The sequence below is a fragment of the Lycorma delicatula genome, chromosome 2, assembly GCF_047948215.1.
Source record: "Lycorma delicatula isolate Av1 chromosome 2, ASM4794821v1, whole genome shotgun sequence".
NCBI lineage: Eukaryota > Metazoa > Arthropoda > Insecta > Hemiptera > Fulgoridae > Lycorma > Lycorma delicatula.
In genome coordinates, this window is record NC_134456.1 from 140,056,598 (window position 1) to 140,083,546 (window position 26,949).

At 27.5% G+C, this 26,949-nt stretch overlaps 1 protein-coding gene across 10 annotated transcripts in view; it reads left to right on the forward strand.

Moving 5' to 3' along the window:
* Positions 1 to 26,949, forward strand: part of mxt (Eukaryotic translation initiation factor mextil) — a 75,975-nt gene that overhangs the window by 18,428 nt on the left and 30,598 nt on the right. For 8 of the 10 annotated variants that reach the window (XR_012755159.1, XM_075356323.1, XM_075356331.1 and 5 more), the window contains 5 exons: positions 3,925 to 4,079; positions 6,107 to 6,278; positions 7,707 to 7,778; positions 25,493 to 25,553; positions 26,321 to 26,466. Coding sequence is in view for 9 of the 10 variants with exons in the window: in XM_075356323.1 (XP_075212438.1) it covers positions 3,925 to 4,079; positions 6,107 to 6,278; positions 7,707 to 7,778; positions 25,493 to 25,553; positions 26,321 to 26,466 (606 nt within the window). In the remaining variant the exon portion in view is untranslated. The remainder of the gene's footprint in view (positions 1 to 3,924; positions 4,080 to 6,106; positions 6,279 to 7,706; positions 7,779 to 25,492; positions 25,554 to 26,320; positions 26,467 to 26,949) is intronic. The other 2 variants (XM_075356326.1, XM_075356329.1) reach the window with 2 other exon arrangements.

A 26,949-nucleotide genomic window follows, 5' to 3' on the forward strand; every position in this document is an offset into this window, starting at 1 on the left:
TCTTGCCTCCAATAAACAAACATCATCATGATAATATAATGCAGAATTTATTTTTATATAACTTTTAATTTGAGAATTTTGTTTTGCACTTTAATGCCACACTGTATTTAGTTTTTTAAATTTTATAACTGAAAATTTATTAACTTGATGTTAATTGTTTATTTGTATAATAGAGTAGTATTATGTTGTAAAAAAAACAAGTGATATCATTGTAATTCAAATTGTAAAACTATTCTATTTAGAATAGGTCTATTTAAATTATAGTGATACAAGACTTAAATAATAGTAATAAACAATAATTAAAGTTAATTATAGTAATTAAATTGTAATTAATATAATTACAATGTTATAGTAGTTAAAATAGAACAGATCTGTTTTAATTACAAAAATCTTGCTTTTTTTTTATAACATGCAATTATAACAATTTTAGCAATGAAAAATTCCAGAAGGAATTGTGTTTTTAATATCTCCAAACTGGATGGATTGATTTGGTACAATAATTTCTGTGTTTGGGAAATTGATACCAATCAATTCTGGTCACAATTTGCCAAGTGGGCAGAGAAGGACCTCATGGACCCTGTATTTCAAAATTTTACTTTAGTGTTTGTAAATTTTTTCACATTGTATATTTTAATGCTCCTTAGGGATATAATACTCTGGTAGGTTTTCTCTTTGTTTCTGGATTCAGTCACATTCTTGTACAAGTTAGATTTCCATTACATTAGTATGATATTTTGGTTGTATATTTGGGCAATTTCATTTTTTAATTATAAAAACAGAACAAATGAAACAAATGAAAATGAATACGCTTTTTATTATATATTTATATATATATAATTATCCTTCTACAGATTGTAACAGGCAAGCTGAAAATTAAAATGGATTTTTTCAAGTTTTATAAAACAAATTGTTGTTTATTTAATAATCCTTTATTCTCCATTTTTATCCCTATTCCCACATGTTCTAAAAGATTTTTAAAATTAATAGTTAATAATATTTATTCAAATAAAATATTAGTCCGCACACATGAAACTCATTTAGTTTTTTCCTAGATTCTTATAAGTGTTATTGTTATTACCAAAAATCTCAATTCAAAAAACCAATTAAAATGTTAATTAAACAAATCATCTGTTGGTGCATAAGTATGAAAAAAATAAAAGTTAACGTAAAAAATGAAACCAGAGTCCTTTTTTTTGAGAGACTAGAACACTTGCCATTCAGTTGCTGCTACTGTGTGACTGCAGGTTTACAAATAAAGTACTTGATCCACTCAAAAATCTTTAATGGAGTTTACTTGGAAATGGGGCCAAGTTAAAGTAGGGGGACCTTAACAAAATATTGATAGAAAGAAAGAAATGGAGGTGACTTAAGGCTCAATGCCCTCCATAGCCGACCTAGCATGTATATATATATATAGAAAATTGTTAAAGATAAAAGAATTAATATAATTTGAAAATGATGTAATAATGACTTACAATGTGATTAACAACATGATGTCACAATTAGATAATTCTAAAACTATAAACAATGAGAGAAATTTCATTATTTAATAATGATAGGAGAAGGTACAAATAGTATAAATAGCCAATATATAGTTACATAAGACATCATAGCTAATTGTCTTTTACAGTTTTAAATTTACAATTTCTTTATGGAAATTTTATATCATATGAGCATTAATGGTTATCCCCTCTTTTAAATTTTATTTAAGGGAGGAAATGTTTTTCTGATTGTTTAATGATTCATATATTACATTTTTCTTTCTTGCATTAAGAAAGAGAGGAGAACACTTTCTTAATTCTTATCTTATCTATGTTGTATAAGAGGCATGGTTAGTTTAAGGTGGGCAGTCTTAGAAGAGACTTTGTATGGTTTAGATTGTTTTTATGTTAACTTTCCATTTTCAACTGGTATTTTCTAAAACAATACTCCGTAGCTTTTAGTCAACAATTATTTTTATTTTAAAAATGGTCATAAGGAAAAAAAGACATAATTTAAATGGGATGGGTGTAAAAAACATTATGTTCAAAGGAAATGAGACTGTGGAATGATTGGCATTTGAGAATGTAGAAGCAGGCTATTTAGGAAGCTATGTTAAATGCCTTGAGTGACATATGTTTTGTTAATTAAAAAAAGTGATAAATGCTCTAATTTACCTGCTACAAAGAAAAATAAAAAGGTTAGATATGAGTTAATTGAAATAATTCTTTTTAAACATTTTTGTTAAAATTATTTACAATATAAATCTTAAAATTAAATGAATGAAACCACTTGATTGAACTATGTTTAAATATTGCAGTCATTTTGTCTTTTAAGGCTCCCCTTCACGTTTTTCACAAGGATATTCACATATGGTTAAGTTTGCTCTAACTTCACCAAAAATAAAAATTAATTCAACTTCCATTATCTCATCCCCTATTCAGGTAGCAGAGGAATTTAATAATTTCTTTTCTAGTATTTCAAACAAAGACATACACCTTGAATAGTTTTGATGATGAATCAGTATTTTTATTTCCTGTTGATACCCAGCAAGATCTTGTAAATACAAAATTAAATATTCCATGGGTATTGAGGATATTCCTGTTAACCTTTTAAAAGAACTCATAGATGCTGTTTATAGTTTAATTAATGAATATTTTAGCAACGGGGTATTCTCTATCTGCCTTAAGGATTCTGTTATTTCCCTCCTTGAAAAAGATTCTGCACTTAATTTACAAAATTTAGGCTAATTTGTTGTCCATATTTTCTAAAATAACTGAAAAATTGATTTTACTTTTCTTGCAAAGGATATTACCATATTAATAAACTTTTGTTTTATGAAAAAAATTCTCTACTGACACAGCCATTTCCAAGCTTTTGGAAAATATTTTAAATATAACTCGTAATCCTTTTCTTAGATTGGAACAACTGTTTCTATATCTTAAGATAACTATTTAAAAGGAATTGAAAATTTTGCAATAGCTCAGAAAATATTCACTAGATGGATTTGAATCATCTAACTTTAAATGTGGATAAAAACATTCAATTGTGCTTCAGAGGTGACCTAACATTGGTGATCGCTTGGATAGAATTCCCATTAATGTTAACTCTTGTATTTCTGTTGCCCACAAAGTGTTTTATTAGATGACAAGTTCTCATGCAATGATCATATTGTTTTCATATGTATCAAAGTGCCTTAATAAATTGTCATCATTATTAAATATTTATTATGCCTACATATTCTTTACAATATAATTTCATCTCTTGGAGCTCCCTCAAGTTTTAAGATACAAAAATGGGTTGTCAGATCATTATCTGGTGCTTGTAAACATGAATTGTGTAGACCTTTGTTTAGAAAATTAAATATATTAACGTATCCATGTGTTCATATTTATGAATATTCATTCTTTGCTAAATGAAAGGTCTCGTTCTTAAAAAAAAAAACAATGTCCACCTTTACTAGTCCAGACAACACAACTGTTTTCATGTATAACTCAATTCAATACTTCCTTATGAAATAGATTACAAAAAAAGGACTGTATTATGCTTTCATTGCAATTTTTAATAAATTGCCAAACCATTTAAAAGTAAAAAATCTTCCCACCAAAATATAATTAAAATCAAAATAAAATTCTTTTACAGAAGCAGTATTTACTATGTTGATGATTTTAAAAATAATACTAATTAAAAAACACAATTTATTTGCATCCATTTAATGTAATTATAAATATATGTTCAAAATAATTTTCAACAGCTTCTGAATTGTGAATTATTTTGTAGTAATTTATTTAATTTAATGTATTTACGTTAGGTATTTTCTGTTATACAGAATTTAAACACTTTTGTTTTTATATATATATATATATAATTTATCATATTTTGATGCGATTTGTATAATGTATTTTTTTGTACAGATCAGAATAAATGCTTATTCTCATTTTTCAGATCAGCTAGATAGAGCATTTGTTTCATTCAGGAATGGTACAAGGGATGAAAATCTTGACTATAAATCTCGTCTCACGTTGTTAGAACTGATTGAATTAAGAGCCAAAGAATGGCAAAAATGTGACGATATGGATGATTATTATTCTAGGCTTACGGTGTGTAATTTATAGTAGATTTTAGGTTTATTCAATTATTAACTATTTTATTGTAAGAAAATACATCTACTGTTATTATAATGTGATTGAAAGAGTGTTAATATCGTACTACTGTTATTTTATATCAGCATTAGTGAATTTAATTATATCCTTTCCTTCATGTCCATAGATTTAATATACTTATAATTTACTATTTTGTACAACCTTCTAAAGTCTCAACTATAATAATTTTTTCTGACCTGGCATGAGTCATCAAATCTAAAAAAATTACATTATTCTCAAGAAAAACATGTTTTCCATGTCATGCTTTTGAAGAAAAGCAAGGTATATTGTTTCACTGTATGAAATACACTGTTGAATATCAGTATATCAACCCCACACAAATGCAAGTGATATTCAACCCTGTAAATTTGCTCTCATTAAGAGACTAGCTGTATAATGAAAATTGTTATTATCAGAGGATACTGCTGACTTTACAGGTAGTTAAAGCAACAGTTAATGTGCTCCATTCTTTTGTGGAATAATGCATTTTGTATTAAGTTTACAAACTTAATTTAATAATTTTTTTCTCTATAAAATGAAAGTTTGTTAACATTCAGAAAAATATGTAATAATCAGAAAAGTCATGACTTAAAATTAGCTTTTCATTTATATATTATTTATCTCATAGCTTGTATACAGCAGTTTAGAATACAGCAGTTTAGAATACAGCAGTTTAGAATACAGCAGTTTAGAAATGGTAGCAGTACATGATTCTTCATGTGTTGACCAATTTTGTGCTATTAAATTTTTTAAATTATAAAGTAAAACTTTGGTATTACATTCTTCTATTTTAGAAATCTCTAATGCTAGTACTAGTCAGTCCCCTTCACATTCCTATAATAAAGCAATATATTTCAAATTATTCTCTTACAGAAGAATTATTGAATTGAAAGAATTCAGGAATCTCTTTAGCAGTGAAACTTCTGGGCTAGATTAAATTAGACTCTGTTAGATAATGGTCCCCTGTTAAAACCTAGTGGTTTTAACTGTACAAATAAAAGAATATGTTTAGTGGTGATAAAAAGAATCTGTATCATTTTATTTCAGAACAGTAGGTTCCCATTTACTTTGTCCTTTTATCAAGTGGCTCATTTACTACCCTTACATTTTATTTACTCTTACATTTACTATCCACACATTTTCAGAATTTCAACTTGTCCATTTGTTGAGAAAGAAGTGTATATGTATTGTATTGTGCTTTCTGTAAGAGTTCCTGTGAATCAGATAACATGATTTAACTCCAAAGGTCTTTCTTTGGAGTGCAGGAAAACCTAAATGAACTGGGATGTTCAAGGCTGGCAGTTGAAATGCCAATGGGTTCCCAGCCATGTTAACATAATGGTAGTGAAATGGCTGACAAATTGGCAAAGCTAGAAACTTCTGCTTCAGACATCCAGCACTCCTTCTCTTGACTCAGCCAAAGCACAAAAAAAAACTACAGTAAATGGAATGGCAGGCGAGAAGTGTCTTACACAAGTCTTGTTACACATGGCCCATAAGCTATAGATTCCATTGAGCAATCAGCATTGTTGCATTTAGATTAAAAACCAGACATGACTATCTGGCCTCACACCTACATTGGATATGGGTTCTGACCTCTCCAGCATGCCAACTCTCCAGCCACGAAACTATGGATGCAGACCATCTGGGGACCTGCAGAGCTCTGGACCACTTGCAGAGGGATGATGAAGGCCCTGTTTACACAGGAGCCCATCTTGGCTCAAAATGGCTCTCAACAGCCAAGAATGGGCGTTGGCTATGAAGTAAGTAAGTGATTTATTTAAAATTAGTATATTATTACCATGTACTTCAGAGTTAAAAATAATCAAGACATACTTTTATTACAATATAAAGGTTGTTTAATTTTAAAATATTTCTCTCAAACATAAAATATAGAAAATATTTAGTTTTTGAAACATATTAGTCATATTCTCTTTACAGTAATTTAAGATTTGCGTTTTGTCTTATTTTTGTTCTTTTTTCAGGCTCCTTTAGATGCATTTAATTCTAACAGTACTGAGGCAGCTCTTCCAAGCCCTACTTTGGGACCTGGTGAAGTTCTAAAGAAATCAGGAAAGTATTCAAAACCTACAAAAATACCTGGAAAAAACTACTGTAAAGACGAAGTTGTGATCCGAAATTCAGATTCTGGGAAAGGTATGAAATTTTTATTGTGCTCTTATTAAAAATTTCATCAAAATTGTTTTTTTTAAACTATTGGATATAATATTATTTTGTTAGCAATTTCTTTTGAACAAATGTATGTGTACAGTTTTTTTTTTTTATTAGTAATTCATTATTTGTTAATCTTTTATGAGGATTATTATTAAATTATTTGTAAGTGGAATTTAGATAGTTTAAATAAAATGTTTTTACATGTAGTGTATCTGTTTGCTGATGAGGTAGCTATATTTTTTTTCAGCCGCTGAATGTAATTTAGCATGAGTAAATTATGTGTTCTTTACTACAATATTAGTAACATGTTTTTCAATGAGTACAATTTTTTCTGTTTATGTAAACATTTGTCTGCTGTATTTATTCATTTTATTTGTTAATATTACAGTTTTATGTTAATGATGATTTAGATAAAGTATTAATCTATTAGTTGATATATTGCCAATGTGAGTTAGACAATAATCTTGTAATATAATAGGGTAAAAAAAGTACTTGAATCCTTTCATGCTTTGGTTAATGGGTCTCCCAATTTCTAGACTATTTTACCGATAAGAGTGGTTAGGGTTAGTGGTCCTTCTTCAAGGCTTTGTTTAAAGTAAGTATAGATAAAATACAGAATATTGAAGTAAACTGCATTTTCTGTGTATGAAAGTTCTTTCAGGAGTGTATTTTTTCACATGTGATTATTTCTCAACTTATTTAATACAAAATGTATTATTTTGATATTTAATTATTTTTTTCTATTCAACTACATTGAGCATCTTTCTATGTTCAAATCATCTAACTAGATATACATTTTTGTTGTAATTATTCTACTTCATTATCCATTTTTTCTTTATTTATTTTTTTACTAGTTAATAATCAGCTTTTTTTTCAATTATCTTTCGTATTAATTGTTAATCTGAACATAATATAAAAATGTTATAAGTAGTTGGCAAATCAGCACAGTAATTTTAATGACACCTTTCTACACAGAAGTTTAGGAGTGTTCTCCATATAGTAAAAATTCCTAATAAGCAATAAGGAGAGATTCAAACATTTATATTATTCGTGTAATTTGATACAATCCAAATTATGTAGAATAAAATAATGTAGATGCAAGGATTAGATAAGATAGCTATCCTGGATTTCAGCTTAATTTTATTTTTGTTGTTGAAGTAATACCTCAGCATTATTATTTATGTGCATTTTTTTTTTTATTAATTAAGCTAAGCTATGTACACTTTTTGGTGTAACTGATTTCAATTAAATTTATTGTATTGTTTATGAAGATTATATATATTTTACTGTAATTAATGTTCTGTTTCTGATACACATCACTAAAAACAGGTTTTAAACAATTTATTATTTTTTTTATTTTTTTTAATTATAAGAGAGGTTCAGGTAGTAGCTGTATTATGTCTTGTTTAGTGATGGGGATCAAAGGGCGCCGAGTTCATATGATTGAAGAATTGAGCGAGACAATCATTTCATTCCAGCGAGGTACTGTGAGAATAAAAGTAAAAAGTATACAATCTCCCTGTCTTTCTAAAATAACATGCTGATTGTATGCCACTTGCCATGCACAGCTTTTTTAATCGTGCCATTATGTCTGCTTTAACAGCGCCTGAAACGGTGAAATTATCTGTGTTCCAAGTGTGTTTATCTGTGTGCTCATCTTTTTATCTAATAGAAGTATGTTTTGTGTTGACTAATTATTAATAACATTATCTAATTTGTAGTATCTGGTAGGCTCTCTTAACCTACTTCCTCTTGTTCCCTGTTTTTTTTTTTGTAACTATCAAAGAGGCTAAAGATAAGTAACGGGATTAGAGATACTCCAATGCATCTGAGGTGTAGTGAGGTTAACTCATATTGTACTGACCCAGATATTAGTCACACTTTTAAATTAATTTTGATTATCTAAAAGCTGAAAAAATTAAAGATTAAGTAAAAAATTAACTTTAGTTAACATCATCTGACCTAATTTAGGGTGCTGCTTATTAAAAACTGCATTGTAGTTTGAAAAATTTCAGTTCTTGGTAAAGGTTTATTTTGATGTCATACGTAAAAGCAAAAAGTAAATAGCCATTACTGTTCCTAATTAAATACAGCTTACTTAATTATTCAAGATTTTGATTGATCTTTGGCTGCTTTAAAGAATAATGTTTCATAAACTAACTGTTTATTGACAAAACATAAATATAATTAAGTCCCATTACTTATTCTGAAATTTTAGTAGACAATACATATGAAACCATATGACTTTACTCCTGTATACAACCTGCTGTACGGTTTTATATTTTACAAATAGATTATACAAATTTAAATGTCTTGCTTAATGTTTATTATAATATCTGAATATAGTTTTAATCAATTTCATTGAACACTCTTAATTTTTGAAGCAATTATAGTCACTAAAGTAAAAAATATTCAGCTTCAAGGAATTGTACTTATGTAACTTCTAACAGTATTTTTATTGTAGACTGTATTGGACAGATATGTACTCGTTTTCTTACATGTGTGAGAACACAACATTACAGTTATAATCATTGAGTTTTGATATTAAGATATGTTTGTTAGAACTTCCTTAATAGTCTCCTTCAGAACCTAGGGTAATTTGAGAATGACAAATTACAGAATTCATATACATCATATAGTTGTACGCTTGAAAAAATAAAAATGATTGTAATGTAATCTAACTGTATTACACAAACATAAAATAACTATACTATATAATCACTTTTACACTAGCAACAAAGTTAGTTAGTTAGGGTAACTAATAAAAGGTTTATTACGTGATTTTGTTTTAACTGAATAATATAAAATATGTTCATTTGCCCTAGAAATTTTAAAAAATTTGATTATTTCAATAAAAAATTATTAAACTAAAAGTCCATAACATCTGTGCTTTGTAGACTATGAGAATGCCTTCAATAGGGTACTCAGAGGAAAATTATGGAAATTAAGACGAAATTAAGACAGAGGAAATTATTACTTTCAAGGCCTTCCACACATGATCTGCATTGTCGATCTTGGAATGCATAACTCTACAGAACATTTGCACTTTGATTTCATTGGTGATCGTTGAACCAATGCCTCCACAACAGTACACATCTTAGCTAGAGTGCCCAGCCTCTCACTGCAAGGCGCATCAAGAACACTTCTCATTGCAAAAGTCTTCTGCAATGATGATGATGATGATGATGATGGCAATTGCTGTGATGATGGCAATTTCTCAATATCAAAACACACAGTCATTCTCTAATGTTTTACAGTGTGTGGTATTTATGAACCCAAACGTAACCTTACAAACATTCTTGGACAGTGAATGCACTTGTATCGCCATCACTAGATTAGGAAAAAGGTCATCCCACCATAAATGTACACACGGGACAATCCCCACCACCGCTTAATTCTCTCCTTTTCCAACAGCAATGAGAATTGGCAGCAATAGAGCCCAATTATGCTGGGTTTATTGCACTGAAAAGGCACTTCCTGTCCAGATAGTATACTGCTTTCAAAATTCTTGAACTTTTCATTCACAAAATATTAGATTTCCAGAAATATTCTCCTCTAGTATTGCTTTAAACTTTCAGTAACATCTTGATCTGTTGGTCAAATGAAACAAGATAAATGTGGTTTAAAAAACACATACACATGAATATGTTCACAGAAATAATAATGAGCAACACTATCTGGAGAACTATTTTCTGGAGAAATCTAATACGTTGACATATTATTATGAACATTTTCATTAATGTACATAAAATCATACTTTTAAGCTATTGCATTTTTTGTCTATGTTTAGGTAAAAAATGCAGCTTATTCTCATGGCAATACAGTATCTATACTTGTTGCTTAATTTTCTCTATAAAAATCAACATTTAGAAAATTTAACTAATTTTTTTTAGAAATGGGGGATTGTTTTATTTGTTATATCATAATCAATAATATAGTGTCATTTTTTACGTTCATTAAGAATATGAAATTGTTTATGTATTAATAAAAGTTATAATATCCATTAAAATGATTAATTATTATTATTCAATTTGTTTACGAAGAGTTACATGTTTGTAAATAAAACTGGATGAGTAAGAGCACTTTGCTGAATACCCCATACTGAAATTTTTTTCCAGATAATGTTTAATTCATATACACTTATCTTTTTTGAAATAATCGTATACAAATAACCTTTCATAAAACACACTCTAAGGATTTCTTTTATTAACTACATATTTACAGTGTAATATTTAAATCAATTTTACAACCATTAGATTGCTGTGTATACTATGATAGTGCTTGGAATCCTTATAACAAAAGCACTACATTTTTTGTTAATGTTTTTGCTTCTGTTTAATTGTATTTGGTGATTAAGCTTTTATTTTTCTTAACATGCTTTGTATTCTTTTTTTAACTGTAGATTAGACTTATTTTTGAGTTTTATAATGCCCATTAATAACTAGAAAATATAGGACATATATATGCCATTAGTTACGTCCAACTAATGTAAGGTTCTGTATATTTTACCTCCCAGCTGCTAAATTCTTTTCTAGCTCCAGTGCAGACATAATTGATCCAAAGTACAAAATCATTATATCTATTTAAATCAAATTTAATAAGTAAATTCAAAAAATAAATAATTTAAAAATAATATATTTTTAATTGTAATAATATTTTTATTATATGCCACAAGTAAAAGAAGAATATTCTGAACATAGAATTAAAGACTATAGGTAATGTATCTGAAGTTAAAAAAATTTGGGTGTTAATAATAATAAGTTAAAGGCAGTTTTTAAAAAATTAGCTTACTTAAAAACCTGTATCTATTAGATGATGATCTGACATCATCAACAACAATGCTTCAATAACACCTTGTGACTTATTTTGTAGTAATTTTTTATATTTAATGTATTTACCACATTATTTCATATGTTTGTATTTAAATAATTAATATGGACTTTACATCTATTTTTATCTTACAATTTGCTTCCAAATAAATTAAAAAGCCACCCAAAAACAGTTCTTAAAGGAATAATCCCACCCACCCCAGAATTGTATGTATCAAACAGCAATAAACTGTTTAATCAGCTTGATGTTAAGAGGTAGAAAAAGAGGATAATTAATAATTTAAATATTAACTATATAGCTGTGTTTTGCAGTTATAACTGTAGAATTACTAAAACTAATTACTATAACGTAATTATCTAAAACTGTTCTAATTTAATAAGCTGTAAACAAAAAATTTGTTTTTCTTTTTTATATATCATATTGAATTGCATTTGGCATGAGATTTTATTCATTACTATTAAGTAGACATTTGGGAAAGAACATAAAAATTGTAAAAATCTTAACTTGTAAGAAAGGTGTTTTATTTTTCATAATTCACATTTTTTTGACTTTCAAAATACCAAATGACCAGTGATCTATGTGATCAGTTTTGGGGACTCTGGTGTTGGGGGGGGGGGGGAGGTCTTATAGTAAAAGTACTGTATAAAATTCTGCAGAAATTCTTTTCTTATTTTTTATAAGTTTATTATTAGGGAAGAAGGAAGAAAAGATTATAAAAGTAAGTATTAGTCAAAATATTACTACATTTATTTATTAGCAAAATAATAAATTTAGCCTATTGTAAATTATAAGAACTTAACAACCACAATTTCATATCATTAACTTTTCAAGAGCCTATATTCCATTATGACAAGATGATTCTGCAACACCTGGAACATCTCAGGAAGTAGCATCCTGTAAACTGAAGAGTGAAAACAGGTGAAATGCTAATTGCCAGAGCCACATATAATAAACTAGTTTCTGTTGTTTACCCAAGTTAAGCTGCATTTTTGTTTCAGTTTACTGTATACTGTAGGCATTTATTAGAGGCTAATTAATTTAAGTGGTCATAATTTTTTTTTAATATGTATACATCTCTCTGATATCAGATAGATATAGAGTAAGCCCAACAAAAAAAGAAAACTAGATTCAAAAACGCTAACACTGATGAAATCAACCTAAATCATTTCTAGAGTTAAAAAATAAATATAGCTGTTATGTTTATTTGTGAATTTTTTTTTTAATATTAAAATGAAATGTTTTAATGTTAATATCAGAAAGTTGATTTTTCATTTTATTTTCCTCAATTTTAAAAATGACATTTATATAAATGAACCATTTAACTGATATTTATAATAGTCTCAACCCAATTGGTTAAGAGAGAAGAGAGCCTTTGTGTTGTACTTTTAATTTTGTATCTTATATTTTTAAAATTAGAACCTGGCAGTGGTGTTTTCTACATACATAGTCATTAAAATAAATTTTTATGGTATAATATAATTTTTTTCTATAAGAAGCTTGAATTATAAAGTTGATTTTTGAATGTGCATGATAAATCCTGGAGTGTAGTAAAGAACATATATTAAACATATTAATTCACCAAGTGATCTGTCCATATTTGTGTAATGGTAGCTTTTATATTTGAACAGATCCTTAAACCTTCCTTATGAAATATACTTCCTCAGGTACTACCTAGTTGAAGTATCTGATAGCTCTGCAGAGAGCTATCAGATGAGCAACTATCATAAAAGTGAAAGTTGATAACTCAGAAAGTGATAGTTGCTCATCTAATGTTTCATTTACATTGCCTGCAATTTTTACCTTTTTTCCAGTTTCTAGGTTTTCCACTTATTTGCTCTAGCACTGTTTTAATCAATCCTCTCATGATATATCACAGCCATTTATCTTTACCTATTTTGAATTCTATTCTTGTTCATTCTTTTCATTACTTAATGTTTCACTCCTGTCTATCCATTTAATTTTCTACAATCTCCTGCTTATTCATGTTAAAATTCCTCCAACCTTTCTTTTTTTCTGATTTCTTAATCTCTGTTTCCCACATACATACAGGTATAAATTCCAAACATAACACTTCTTCCAAAGTCTTAACTCAGTCTTGCTACATAACGGTTTATTTCTGTTACATTTCATTATTGCAACATTTGTTACATTTCATGCAACAACATTTCATTAGTTATTGCTGTTCTTGTTATCTTTTGTTTTCATTTTTGCAGTCTTGCTAACATGGACACTACATGATTAGTGTTTTATTTGTTCTATTCTTCCTTCTTTTGAGCAGACATTCACACAAGGTCTATAAATTTGAAATAAAAAGTTAAATATCTTGCCCATCAACTAAAAATACTGTAAATATTGATTTATTCTACTTCCTCATACTCTTGATTTCTTCATCTTTTACAGCATTTTTGATTATGTCAACAAATTGTTGTTCTGCATGCACCTTTGCCTTCTTTTCATAGGTCAAACCACTGGGTTTGAGCAGCTTTCACGTTTAAAGCAATTTCTGATTCAGGTTCAATTTTTTAATTAATATTTTTATTATCAATTTACCCTTTAACTTAATATTTGCACTAGTTAAAACCATTTACTACACTCAAATGTTTTATTCATAGCTGTAAAACATATTTATTCTTTTCTCTTCACCTTTTTGATTGTAGTCCTTACCAAGGGGTTTAGATTAGCCCAACTGCTTTTTGTCTTCTCTTCCTGAATCCATGTTGTTCTTCTGTAACCATTTGCCCCATTTTTTTACATTTACTACTGTTTAAATTTCACAGACGAGTCTTTGCTGAATGCAAAATTAAATGACTTAACACACTACTTCACTATGATTTTTTTGGGATTGGAATCATGGCTGTTTTAAAAATGTTTTCTTATGGCCACTTCCTATTGTAGAGAATATTGCACAGTTTCACAGTCTTTAGTAATCCTTGTTCATTTAGACATTTAATGGTTATTGAAATGGTTTTACATATAATGTCAGCTGAGTATCTATTCTCACAACTTTTCCAGTTTTCATTTTGTGTATTCCTTGTGTAACTTTATCATGATTGCTACTTTTTTCTTCATGATCTACAGGAAGATCATTTGGCTTTCTGTTAGCTATTGCTTCTTCATCTATTCTTTCCACCTTTTAAGTATCCCTTCCTCCTCTACTGGCAGTTTCTTTAGAATCTGTATTCTTATTCCCATGCTGGTGTTATTTTTCTTTCTAACCTTACATATATATGTGAGCATTTATAAGCCATTTTCTCCTTTGCTTTTTGTGTTTTTCACTATAGAGCCTCTTTTGTTTTTCCTTTCTGTTCTTGTATTTTCTCTGTCATCATTTTTTCAATAATTATGGCTTCTTTATTCTTCATTACTTAATACAGCCAGTAGTGTTTGTGTGCTGAATTAATGTAAAATTGATTTATAAACTAAGCCATATCTTCTATGTTGCTCCTCCCATTTAACCAAATTGGGAATGTTTGGTTTATTGAAAACAGAAATCTGGTTTGGCTTTATCCATATATACTCTTTTATTAGTTTGGTTTTTTCAATCCCCACTAGGAAACAAGAGTACTTGGATATCTCCACAAGCACACAGATCATTATCCCACTGAACTCCAGTGAAAAGCAGTTGACCTGACTCACCTGACAGTGGCCCAAAGAAAAGGTATTGAAGAAACTGCATTATAATCGTCAGAATAAAGAAAATAGTCATGTAAAAATAAATCTAATGATGGTTTGTTTTCTAGTCATGTCGGAGAATTTTTTGCCTTGAGTTTTGCTCCTAAGGTAATACAGTACTACATTATTTGTCATGAAAAACTTAGTAAACACACACTCCATGCAATAAATAAGAAACACCCTCCATTTTGTGTTAAAGAAAAACTTTTTTCTCACCATTCAAAAGACTAAATTTTTAATTAATTTTATGTGTTTTAATTGATTTTTTTTAATATTGATATTATTTTCAACGTTTTTGTTTTTATCAATTAAATAAAGTGTTTTACAAGTAGAAATTGTACAAGTCATACTACACATGTAATTTACATCGACTGAAACCTGTTGAAAACGTTTTTTGTAGCTGTAAATAAAAATAAAATCATTTTTATATTTAGGTTATTAAAATACTTTTTTCCAAAGTTTAGATGCATTTCAAAAAATGGTTAGTTCTTCATTCTTCATGAGAAATTCTGTATGTCTAATCATATATATTACGTAAAATTTATCACTGTGGTCAGTTAGTATTGAATGTTCAAATTGAATATTTTATATCTCCCTAAGGATATTGGTATGTAGAAATTTTAGTGATGTGTAAAACATTTATACCTTGTTGAAATAGCTCTTCCATCACAAAAACATACTGAGAATTTTTGTATATTGTAATTTTAAAGTTCAGAATACCTGCTAAAGATTTACTTTTGCAGAATTTTTTTAACTTTGATAAAGAATTTATCATATTTATTATAATGTCTATTCTATGTTATATATATTTGTTTAGCAGTGTTTATCAAAATAAAAGTATTATAATAAACCTATTATTATTTAACTAAAGCTTCATATGTCTACTGAATCAAATAGTCAAGTTCTTTTACTTGCAAGATGCAACAAAAAATTTCCAGGAATACTAATTATGAAAAATCAGAGTTTAGTACTTAGTAAAGCAAGCAAGTAGTAACCTTCTTGTGACAGAACACCAGATGGTACTTTGCAGCAGTATTCAGATATGTTCTATATTCATATTTTTGTGATATTTAAATTATCAGCATAGACTTTAAACTTGAGTAAAATTTATTTCTATCATAAAAGGTTCATTGGATTTCTCTGACAGACTGCAAACAACAAATCAGTGAGCAGAGAAAGATGTTTTATACGGAAGAAATTTCCTGGAACTGAGAGGGCAGCATAAGCTAACTGCAAAATCAAAAAATGTTACAACTTTTCCATATGCTTGGATGATGATGAAGGAAGTTGTTGATGTTACCAGCATGTCATTTATGTCTCAGAGCGATTTCTGTTGCAGGATTTGATATGCAAAATGCAAAATATAAATTACAACAATGCATACTCATTCTTTGTTAAAAAGAAATAGATTTTTTCTTATCTGAACCAACACAATCATAATTTTCTGTTTTTTCCATCATGTGCATAGGTACTCTGCTATTTTAAGGGTTTATCACCTGATAAGCATTTTTATAAATAAAATTGTTCTTTTAAATTTTTGACAAATTTGATTTTGACTACTGTTTGATATTAATGTCAAGTTTTTAAGGTCAATGGCACAACCCAACATTGTATTTTTCCTTTCCGTTGGTCACAGCAGTCTAATCCTACATTTTAATTAATTGTTAATTAGATTGTGTAGATGTATTTTATTCACTTACTGGTATAATAATATTTATTACAAACAGATTTCAAAAAATGTTTCTATACTTTTTTTGGAGTTAAAACTGTAACCATATTTAAATACATTTATTATGTCATATCTATTATTTTAAAATAAATATTTAATAGAATATATATGAATGTTTGAAGTTACATTTGTATACACAGTATTTAAACTGTGTGTAAGTAAAACAGTTAGCTGATAATTTTATCATGTAAAAATATAGAAGAATTAATTTTTAAGGAAAACTACAATTTTATTCCATGAAGATATTTAGAAGCATCTGTGTTTATATACTGGATTGTAAACCCCACTTAATATTAGTAAGTCAATATTATCATTTATTTTAGAATGTTTTTTTTTTTTAAATTAACAGAAGCATGTTCATAGATGTGACTTTATTTCAGTTATAATTAAAAAAAGCTGGCAACAATGTTGCTAAACTTTCACAGAATCTGTACAGCTTTAAACTTATATAATCCTTCCTCAATAATAAAGAGGTTATCTTGTCCGTGGAAACTTACATGACATATGATAAGAATAATGTTTATTCTTATCGTAAAAAAAATTAAAATTAAAATGCTACCAAATGATTTTTTGAGCTAGTAAAATGTAAAATAATTAACACAAATTCAACCCTGTTTAAATGTAAGAAAATGTATTTAATTAAATTTACAATTTAAATTTAATTTGAGTCAAAAAAAAATTTACAGTTTGCTTATTAAGTTTGTGATGAATGTTGAATTTCCACTCGGACTAGTATCTTATCTGTGTATGTTAGATCTATAAGCAAATTGTAATTTGTGACTTGATATGAGAGAGAATCATATAAAAAATGATACAGCCATCCTCAACAATTGCAAGTGTCCTACATTTATTACAAAATGTAATGAATAAATTGGTTCTTTTCTCTTCTTTACTGGGGCAAATCTAAGTTAAATCTACTTTCAAAGCCCAGTGAAAGCTTAAAAATATAAAATATCTTCACTGGACTTTGAAAACTCATATAATATACAGAAAAAATACGATCCTGGTACTACTGTGTAATGACATCTTACAAGACTAACACACAGCCATATTACTCATGAATTTGCGATTTATCTCACTGTTTCTAGAATATGACCTTACTGTTCTGAGTAAACAACATTAATATCTTCAAAATCTACTTATCCCAGATCCATAGCATTCAGTTTATTTGCATAAATTGAATTTTTTGTATACTCAACTGTCAATTGATGGCTATATGGGAAAACTCAACACTACTGGAATATCCAGCAAATAAAAGTAAAAAACACGTAGTGCTTAAAATATCTATACCATATGCTATATTTTACACACCCAATTTTATAAACAACATGTTAGATACAAAACAAAACAAAATCAGAAACACATCCAATGTTGATGTAGTCCCCCAGAATTTATGATTGTTCAAAAAATAAGGTAAGTGTGTTGGTTTAAAAGCAAACATACACATAATCACATAACAAAACATACTCAAATTATTTTAACCAGGAGGGTAAAAATTAATTTGCAGTTTTTAAATTGTACATTCAATAGACACATCAGATGTAGATTCAAGCCTAGATCCAAAGAGGTCATCTAACTGTATACACAAAAACAGTTTTATGTTTGCAAATCACCTCACACATTTAGTTCTTATTGGACATATATGAAGATGTTAACAACCTCCTACAGGTCTTTTTTAAATCTACAAATTTTATTTAGATTATTTATTTTATTAATTTAACCATACTAGTAAACTCCTTGTTCATTTACCATCATAACTAATTTTTTCCTAATGTATTTGAAAGAAAGTAGTCTTATGAAGCTATAGTAGAAAGTGCAACATTTTTAATGATAAAACTTAACATTAACACTTTTAATATTAAAAACTTACTCTGTTTTGTGACTTTTAAAAAATATTTAATAGCTATTCACAACACTTAATGTTTAAAATCAATTCATAATCTTACTTTTTTAATAATTAGTTTGAATTAATGAATAAATTTATGAAAATTTTTAGTTTAGTTGTATTTGGGATTAAACCCTTTATAGTTTTTGTTTGTGCTTTCACTACATCTCTCACTAATTTTCTAACATTTAAAACTTAAATTTGTTCACTGGTGACTAGAGTAAATGCTGTTTTTCTATAATTTAAAAATGCTTATTTTTGTTCCTGTGAAAACTCTTAATGAGATAGGATTGATCGTAATCTCATTAACAAAGGAATAAATAAAGCCATTCTTAAATTTTCTTGTTTAAATTTAAATTTTACTTAATAATTAATTGCCTTTTTTGTGATAATTATTTTAAAATGCAGGTATCATTTCCTCTGCATTTACTATATTTTTCTAAGTGTGGGTATATTTCTGTGAGAAAAATTATTTATTTATTAAAGAGAGTTTGTAATTTTGATGGATTAAATTGAAAAATGTTTTGTTTTTTTTTTGTTATATGTTTGAAATTTTTTGTTATCTGCAGCTGGTTTTAATTCTAACAATCACAAACTTTATTTTACTTTGTCCTTGTTGCCTAGAGTTTCAATTATTGTTTATTAGTATTTTGGTCATTTGGCAATATCATGCTAGAAATTATCCACTCTGATGTGTTGTGTTCTGAAAATTTAAATATATATATATATACATAATGAATTATTTATTTTTCTGTGATCCTGACAATAAATATATTAAGCTTGTTAATAATCTGCTTGTTTAGGTTAAGAGACTATATTATATTCATTCAGCTGACAATTTAGTTTTCAATAATAATTTAAGGTAGCAAGGTATGGTGCAGTATTTTGGCTGATATATTAAATTTTTTATTGGTCTAAAGATTTATTTAAAAAAAACAATTCTGAATAGCATCTTTACTGTTTGTTAGGAGATTACTTTTATTTCTGATAACTTTATTGTGAAGTGAAAATTTTAATAACTATATTACTTGACAATCGATCATTGTAGTAAATTGTTTTGTTTTGATCTTTTTCGTGTACAGTTAATTTTTTTAATTTTATTATCTATTTTTTCTTTTGTAGAAATTGAATAGCTTATTTATTTAAAAGAAGAAAATTTATAAAAAATATTACAAAAAAAATTATTTGAGATATCTTTAGACTTAATTTAATATGTACTCATTTCAACAATCGCATTTCATTCAAAGGTAAACATTCTCTTGAAATACTTTTTTTTCTGTTTATTTTTTTAATATGAGTTTCTTTACTGCTTTTTAAATTCTTTTTATTAAAATATTTTCTTATTTGCAGTTTTATTTTCACAAAATATTAAGAAGATTAAAAGTAATTATTCAAAGTGAATACTGTTGGAAATTTTCTCTTTAAAAACATTTTATATTAACAGTACAGTTACAATGTATCATATCTTCTTGCCAAGGTCACAGTATTTGAATTGCAGAGGTAAATGTGATGAGCCCTAATGCTTGTAGAAGTTTGTATACCACTAAGAAAGTTTTATTTATTGTGTATGTTTGTATGGTAGACATTCAGTTACTGGATTACTAGATTTCAGTAAATCATTAGCAGCTCAGCTAATATAGACGTTTTTATTTTCTAGATATTTTAAAATAAAAATTGTTTTGTGTATATATACGTGATGCTTTTTATGAATATTTGTTCTTTAGGTTATGTTTAACACAACCAGAATATAAACTGTCAATAATGCTTTATTATTCATTTATATGTTGCACCAAAAATTATTTAATATTTGAGAATTTATTTTTCATCAAAAGTCCTAAATTTATAAACTGTTGAGAAAAAAGTATATTATTGTGAAAGAAAGTACATACCACTCTGAAAATGTACGAGTATATTTTTTCTTTTGGTAAATTAGATAATTTTAAAAAATTTTAGTAGCTCTAAAATGTGTAAAAGTAAAATAATTCAGAAAATCCTACATTGTTCTAAAATGAAACTTTTTTCTTTGTTCTTTTTTTAATGCATGAAATTTTTTAAATTAAAATGTTCTCACATACCCTTTCTGTCTTCAGTTTGGCATGCATAAAATATAGTGGTTGAGGTACTAGCAGAAGTATTTGTTACTGATGTAACTTTAATAGTATAATCCTTCATATCATACTTCATTACAATTTTGTTTAAATCTAATTTTCTATCAATGTTTTAGAAACCTTAAAAGAAGCAAGGAAAGTATTTTCTCTACTTAAAAAAAAAAAATTATTTACTTAAAATATTGGCTTGAAAATTAAACACAAGCTGTTTTGTAAAAAAAATATTGTCAAATATAGAATGGAGCTGAGTAGCATTTTATGGTACACAAACTTGGGAGGATGTTGAAAATTAGGTGTAAAAATAAAATTTCATTGAGGTGATCTCTAAACAAAGGAACTGGAAAGTTATAAAACCTAATCTTTAAGTTGAGAACCCCATGTATTAGATATCCAGGAATTCATAAAAAGCTTTACATAACTAAATATACAAAACATTGACCAATATTTGGTGAAAGGGAGTGTGATAAAGATAAAACTAGACAAAAATTGGAATAAAGGATAATTGAGAATTTGATAATCAGAATTTGGATTGAAATTCTCAATAATGAAAATTTAGTAAACTTAATATAAACAAAAAGATTTAAAACTTAATTTAACACATTTTATTTTGGATAGCTGTTAAATGTGTTATCCTGTAAAATTATTTAATTTTGCTAAAATCTAATTTAACAGGATTTACATTTTTGGGGTTGTGTTACTCACCTCATAAAATACTGTAATTATTGTCCCTTACTTTAAATACTACAGTAAAATCAAATTCTTTTGAGGATGAAATCAACTTGACATTAATATCAAAAAGAAACCATTGTCAAAGTTTTAAACTTTTTAACCTCTTTATCATTATTTTTCTGTTGTATCTTTGTTTTCATTCTCATCTATTCACTAAAAAATTGAGGATGGCTTTCTAATTTTGATATGCATTTCAGATAAAGTTGTTCTAAACATTTTCATATTTTTTTGTGTTAATTATTTTTTATTATACTGTAATGTTTATCATGTGATTTCCTAATGTAAAACCTTAACTAATTTAACTACAAATTTTAAAAACTCTAATAAATTCTAATGTTGGTCCCTTAATTTACTTTAAAAACAAGCTGTACAAAAGGTAAATTTCAACATTAAAATTGTTTGGTCTGGTATTAAGCTTAATAAAAAACTTCCTTATATTTACATTTAATATTTAAAACTTGCAATTTTTTACATAAAGTAATTTAATTTTTTTATATAAATTGTTCTGACAGAGATCTATGACAGTCAACATAGTTCATCAATCAATAAAAGATAAATAAAAAATCTGTTTAACTTTTAATAAAATAACTACATTGAGCTCAATACTTTGAAATTAGGCTCATGTGTCATTTAGGACATCATCATCATTCACTAAAGTCTACGCCTTGTAGATTTAGCCATGTCACTCATCTTCGCTTCTCTTAATCATTATATGAACCAAGGCCCATCACTTTAACATTATTGATGATTGTTGCTCTCGGTCTACCTCTAGGTTTTTTTACTCAAATATATTTGTCAAGAACTGGACATCAGTCATTTGAACTGGTCAACTGTCATTTCTTTTCTTTTCCTATCCATCCAGCTTGTTCTTGTTACCTCCAAATCCACATTTTCATTACTTCGTCTTTCTTTCTGCTTTCCAGAGTGTCAGTTTCACATCCATAAGTTAGAACACTCTAACTTATTTGGCTTCCTTATTTGCATATTCATATGATTTTCAGTATATTCTTTTTACTTCTGTGGCACATTTATTACTGCTAGTGACTTCCCAAGTAACAAACTGTCAACCTTTTTTGCAACAATACTAATTTAATATCAACCTTCTCTACAACAGTACTGTCTGATATTAACTTTGTACCTTCCTTTGTTTTTCCTACAATCATAATCTTTGTCTTCTCCTTATTAATTTTCAGTTTTCAGTGTTTCTAACATAATCTCCATTCCTCTTGCTGCTTCTGCCAGTAATGCAATATCATCTGCAAAGTGGATACAGTGTATGTGACTATATTTAAAACCTTTGTCTTTAGCAAAATATCATATCTTGGTAAATATGATAGCACAAGTCTTATCACAAAACTGACAAAGGAGACATGATCGGTAAATTTGTTCAGCAGTAGTGAGCCCAAAGAGCCCTGTAAAGGAAATGAATTATGGTAACATTCTTGAATTTTGAAAGGTGCATTACTAAAATTCTAACTTTTGATTCTACTTATCCCATGGTACTCTTAAAACTAAACTGAGATAAAGTTTCATCTTTTAATGAATATTTATAAATGGAAATGCTTAACATATTTATTTTTTTGGAACCTAGACTGTCTTTGGTAGATAATTCTTTTTTCAGAATACTTGCGTGTACAATTTTCCAAAGCTCTTGAAAATTGAAAAAGCTTAGGCATCTTCTTTGAATTTGATTATTTAAATAAAATTATTTTGATTTACTCTTGTTACAGAAAACCTGATTTGGAAATGTTAACGCATAATATCGTGCTTTATGTTACACATACCATACATACTTCATTGGCTGGAATACAAAGTTTCTTTGTTTTTAAATAGCCACTTTGTATAGGAAAATTCCTTCCAACCTTCATGAATAATTTTTATATGGATAGTAAAGTATTAAATTAATATTTTGAATAATATGATAGGTTGCCAGCTGGTCTGGTTGGCAATGCTCTGATAGAAATAAAAACCAAATGACATAATAAAAATTCAGAATGTTTTTTACAATATCAGTTAAAAATTACAAAGTTAATAAAAGTTAAATTAAAAATAACTTTTAAATTGTTATTTTACTTTGTAATCTACTGCTGAAGGGTAGCAATAATTAATAAAATTAATCTTAAATGCATCAGATAAGACAAAAGGATAAAAACACATCAGATGGATGAAAAGATAAAGCACATCATTCTCTTATTATTGCAGCTGCATAAGATCAATTGAAAAATTTTACAAAACTTCTAAACTTTTTTGAGAAGATAAAAGATTTTCTACAGTGTACCATGTTTAAAAAGTTGTTCTAGTCTTTGTTGTTAAGTATATCAGTAATATGCATATTTAACCAATAGATTATATACCTTGAATTTGCCAGTGTTGTCAAATTGCCATTATTTCTACTTCAACATTTCTCATTTCATGTCAAATCTTCTGTAATTTACTTGGTATGTGAGTTCACCAACAATGCTTGAATGTATTTGCTTCATTACTGCTTATTTGAAGGGTTTTACTGTATTTAGCTACCACTTACTTTGTATGCTTGAAATTGAATGAAACACCTGTTTTATGTATTGCAACTTCATCATATCCTGTTGTAACATGTTATTTTTATCATCTATCACCTGGTGTTCCAACTAGAATATCAAAGCCACTTTTGCGAGGAAAATAAAAAGTTTTCTTTATTTTTATTTTCTGTATCAGATCTGCAATAATTTGCTGATTAGAAAGTGGTACCATTGTTTTTATGCTGTGATTCTTGTAGTGTACTTTATTAGTCTTGCATTTTGTAATTCCTTTTCTCAAAAGGTGACGTATGCGTAAGTTATTGCTGAATTTCTGTATGGATTTAACTACAATCTCAAGCTACTGGTAACCAGACATCATCCACAGAGCATGCAATCTATTCTGATCATATGTACTTCATGAAGCATTGATTGAGAAATACTGTATTGCTACAGAAATCATCTGTTTGAAATATTCACCTAGAGTATTCAACCTTCATGGTCTGTTTGGAGCACATCGCAGGGGATGCACCTCAAGTGAATACCTTATGTCTATTTCATGATAGCCTCAAGTGATGAAGAATACCTTATGTCCATCTCATCATGATACTATTTCTCTATTGACTGCTGCATATTAGCAGTTATGCAGAAATTTGCATTTTTTTTTCTTTGTAAGGTATTACCTTGTCTGATTGTTCATCTATAAAAATTCCAAAAGAAAAACCTGTCTAAAACAGGTTTTACATCCTTACAAACAAGTTTTGACAAGTTGGATTATCATAAACAATTTTTGTGCCTGATAATTGTATAAGAGAATATACTGTTACTAAAGTAGGGATGCTGTAATAATTAAAAGTAATCAAAATTAATCTATTAGTAATGGTTAATTTGGAAATTTTACTATTGTGTGAAATCTATCTGTGATAGATAATTGGTCAGTAATTTTGCAGATGTTACACAGTTTGTATGTGATGTTACACAGAATTGGGTGTTTATATGGGTATTTAGTATTAAATTATGAGAATGCATTTAATATATTTACACACATAATTTAATCTTCATGTGTGTATTCACTGCCAAATTACAAAGACCCTCCCTGATATAAGTTATTTATAATTATCAGATAAGAAGTAGTGCTTTTTAATTTTGAATTACAATTAAAATGCTAATAAAGATTTAATAACTACGTGAATAAAATAGTAAAAAAAAAAAAAAAAATAGTAAAAAAATATTTTACTATTCATAATTTTGATTTTTAATTTCTTTAATGTTTAAATTAAAAATGAATTTACCAAATGTGCACAGCATGACCTTTTGAGTGTTACTGATATACTCTTTATAGCATTAAACAATTGCATGTTAAAATAAATTTGCACTTGTAAGATATATCCATACATAATTCATGTAAGAGCATAATAAATATTCTTGTTTTATAAAACTTTTTTATTTTGACTGTTTAATTTTTCTGTTACAGATAGAATATGTAACAGGTTAACATGTGTGAAATTCCAGGGTTTTGATTTTTCTTTATTAATTTCATGTTTGTTACATTAAAACGTTAATAACATTGTATTGTATGGTTACTCTGGTAAATTATTTCCTGATAAAAAATTAATTTTAAGTAAAAATGAGTTTAAACTTGTTTTATTTTTGTGAAAATGTATTTAAGGATTTAAGAACTAGTTTTTAAAAAGTTTTTTCACCATAATTTGTTGAGAAATTAATATAAATTGTAATTTTGTTTACAGTAAATCCTGGTGCAAAGGAGAGACTAGTTCAAATCACTGGACCATCAGAAGATAAAATTATGTAAACATTAGTCAAATTATTTATCATTTTTTAAGTAGTGTACATATCTAATAATTGTTGAAGGCTTTAATTTTTATTTGTTGAATGTTATTCATTAAAAAAAAATTATACCTAACCAAATATTACAATTTTTATTTTAAGTTTTAACAGTTTTTGAAACATTCATTCATTGCATTTTTTAACTTCTATAAATTAATCAAACAAAAATCATGTTGTATAAAGAAGTTCTATTCATTTCAGATTTTGGCAAATATTTAAGGTAACGCAATTAAAAATAGTATTTTAATAAGCTTGTATATGTATCAGATCCATGTTTGTACTAGTACATCCCTAAACTGCCCTGCCAAATCACCAATCTGCCAGTTATAATATAAAATACAATTAAAAAAAAAAATCAGTTTATTTGAAAAGTAAAATTTTGTGCGTAATATATTGTGTAAAATTTAGCTATATGCTTCTAGCATTAAATTTGTTGAAAATTTGTAACATGATTGAGCTTTTAAACTAGTAAATTTGATTTACTGCTATAGCAAAGTATATTAAATGGAACCTTTTTAGCATTTATACACAATTCATTACCTAGCAGTAGTGAAAGTTTCAGCTTATGATATGCAGGTTATTCTAAAATAAGTTTGTGCATATTGATTAAAGAATCAATCATTGCTGTTGAGTTGTACTCCTTTTCTGTTTATTAATTATGAACAAGATACTCTTGTCTGTTCATTAATTATGCTGATACTGAATTAATCATACTGTTATTTTTTTAGCCATGCTCGTCAGTTAATGGAAGATACTATTCGACGAAATGCATCTCCTGTTAGAGAAATGTGCGAGCGTGAACGTATGGGTGGTTCCAGTTCTAGCTTGAATAGCAGTGCTTCTGATGAAAGTAACAGACTCCCATTTTCAGGTTGTACGGAAATTTTATTAACATGTTTTAATTCTTACATCGCTAGTATGAGATGGTGTGGGTGTGTAAACTGGTATGTCATAACTTCAATGAATATACAATAATCTACTACTTTGAAAGTTTTGTTATGAAATATAATAAATGAAAGATGACTCCAAGTTACCAAAATTAATTTATTTTTACTTTAGCTAAATTCTTGTATGTGGCTGGTGTAAACTTTATTACATATCAACTACAGCAACTAATGGAAATTTTATATAGAATATAGCACATTACAGCTCAATACATGATTGAGAATGGTACAAACACAAGTTTTATTCAGAGTTTCAAATTTTAGCAAATAGTTATAAGGTAACAATACAAAACAGTAAACACAAGCAAGTGTAGGTTAAGTTTGGTATTAAATTTGCCGGAACGTTACAACCAAACTTAACCTACACTCACTTTGCTTACTATAACTTTGACTAGCAAGGTTTTGCACACCGT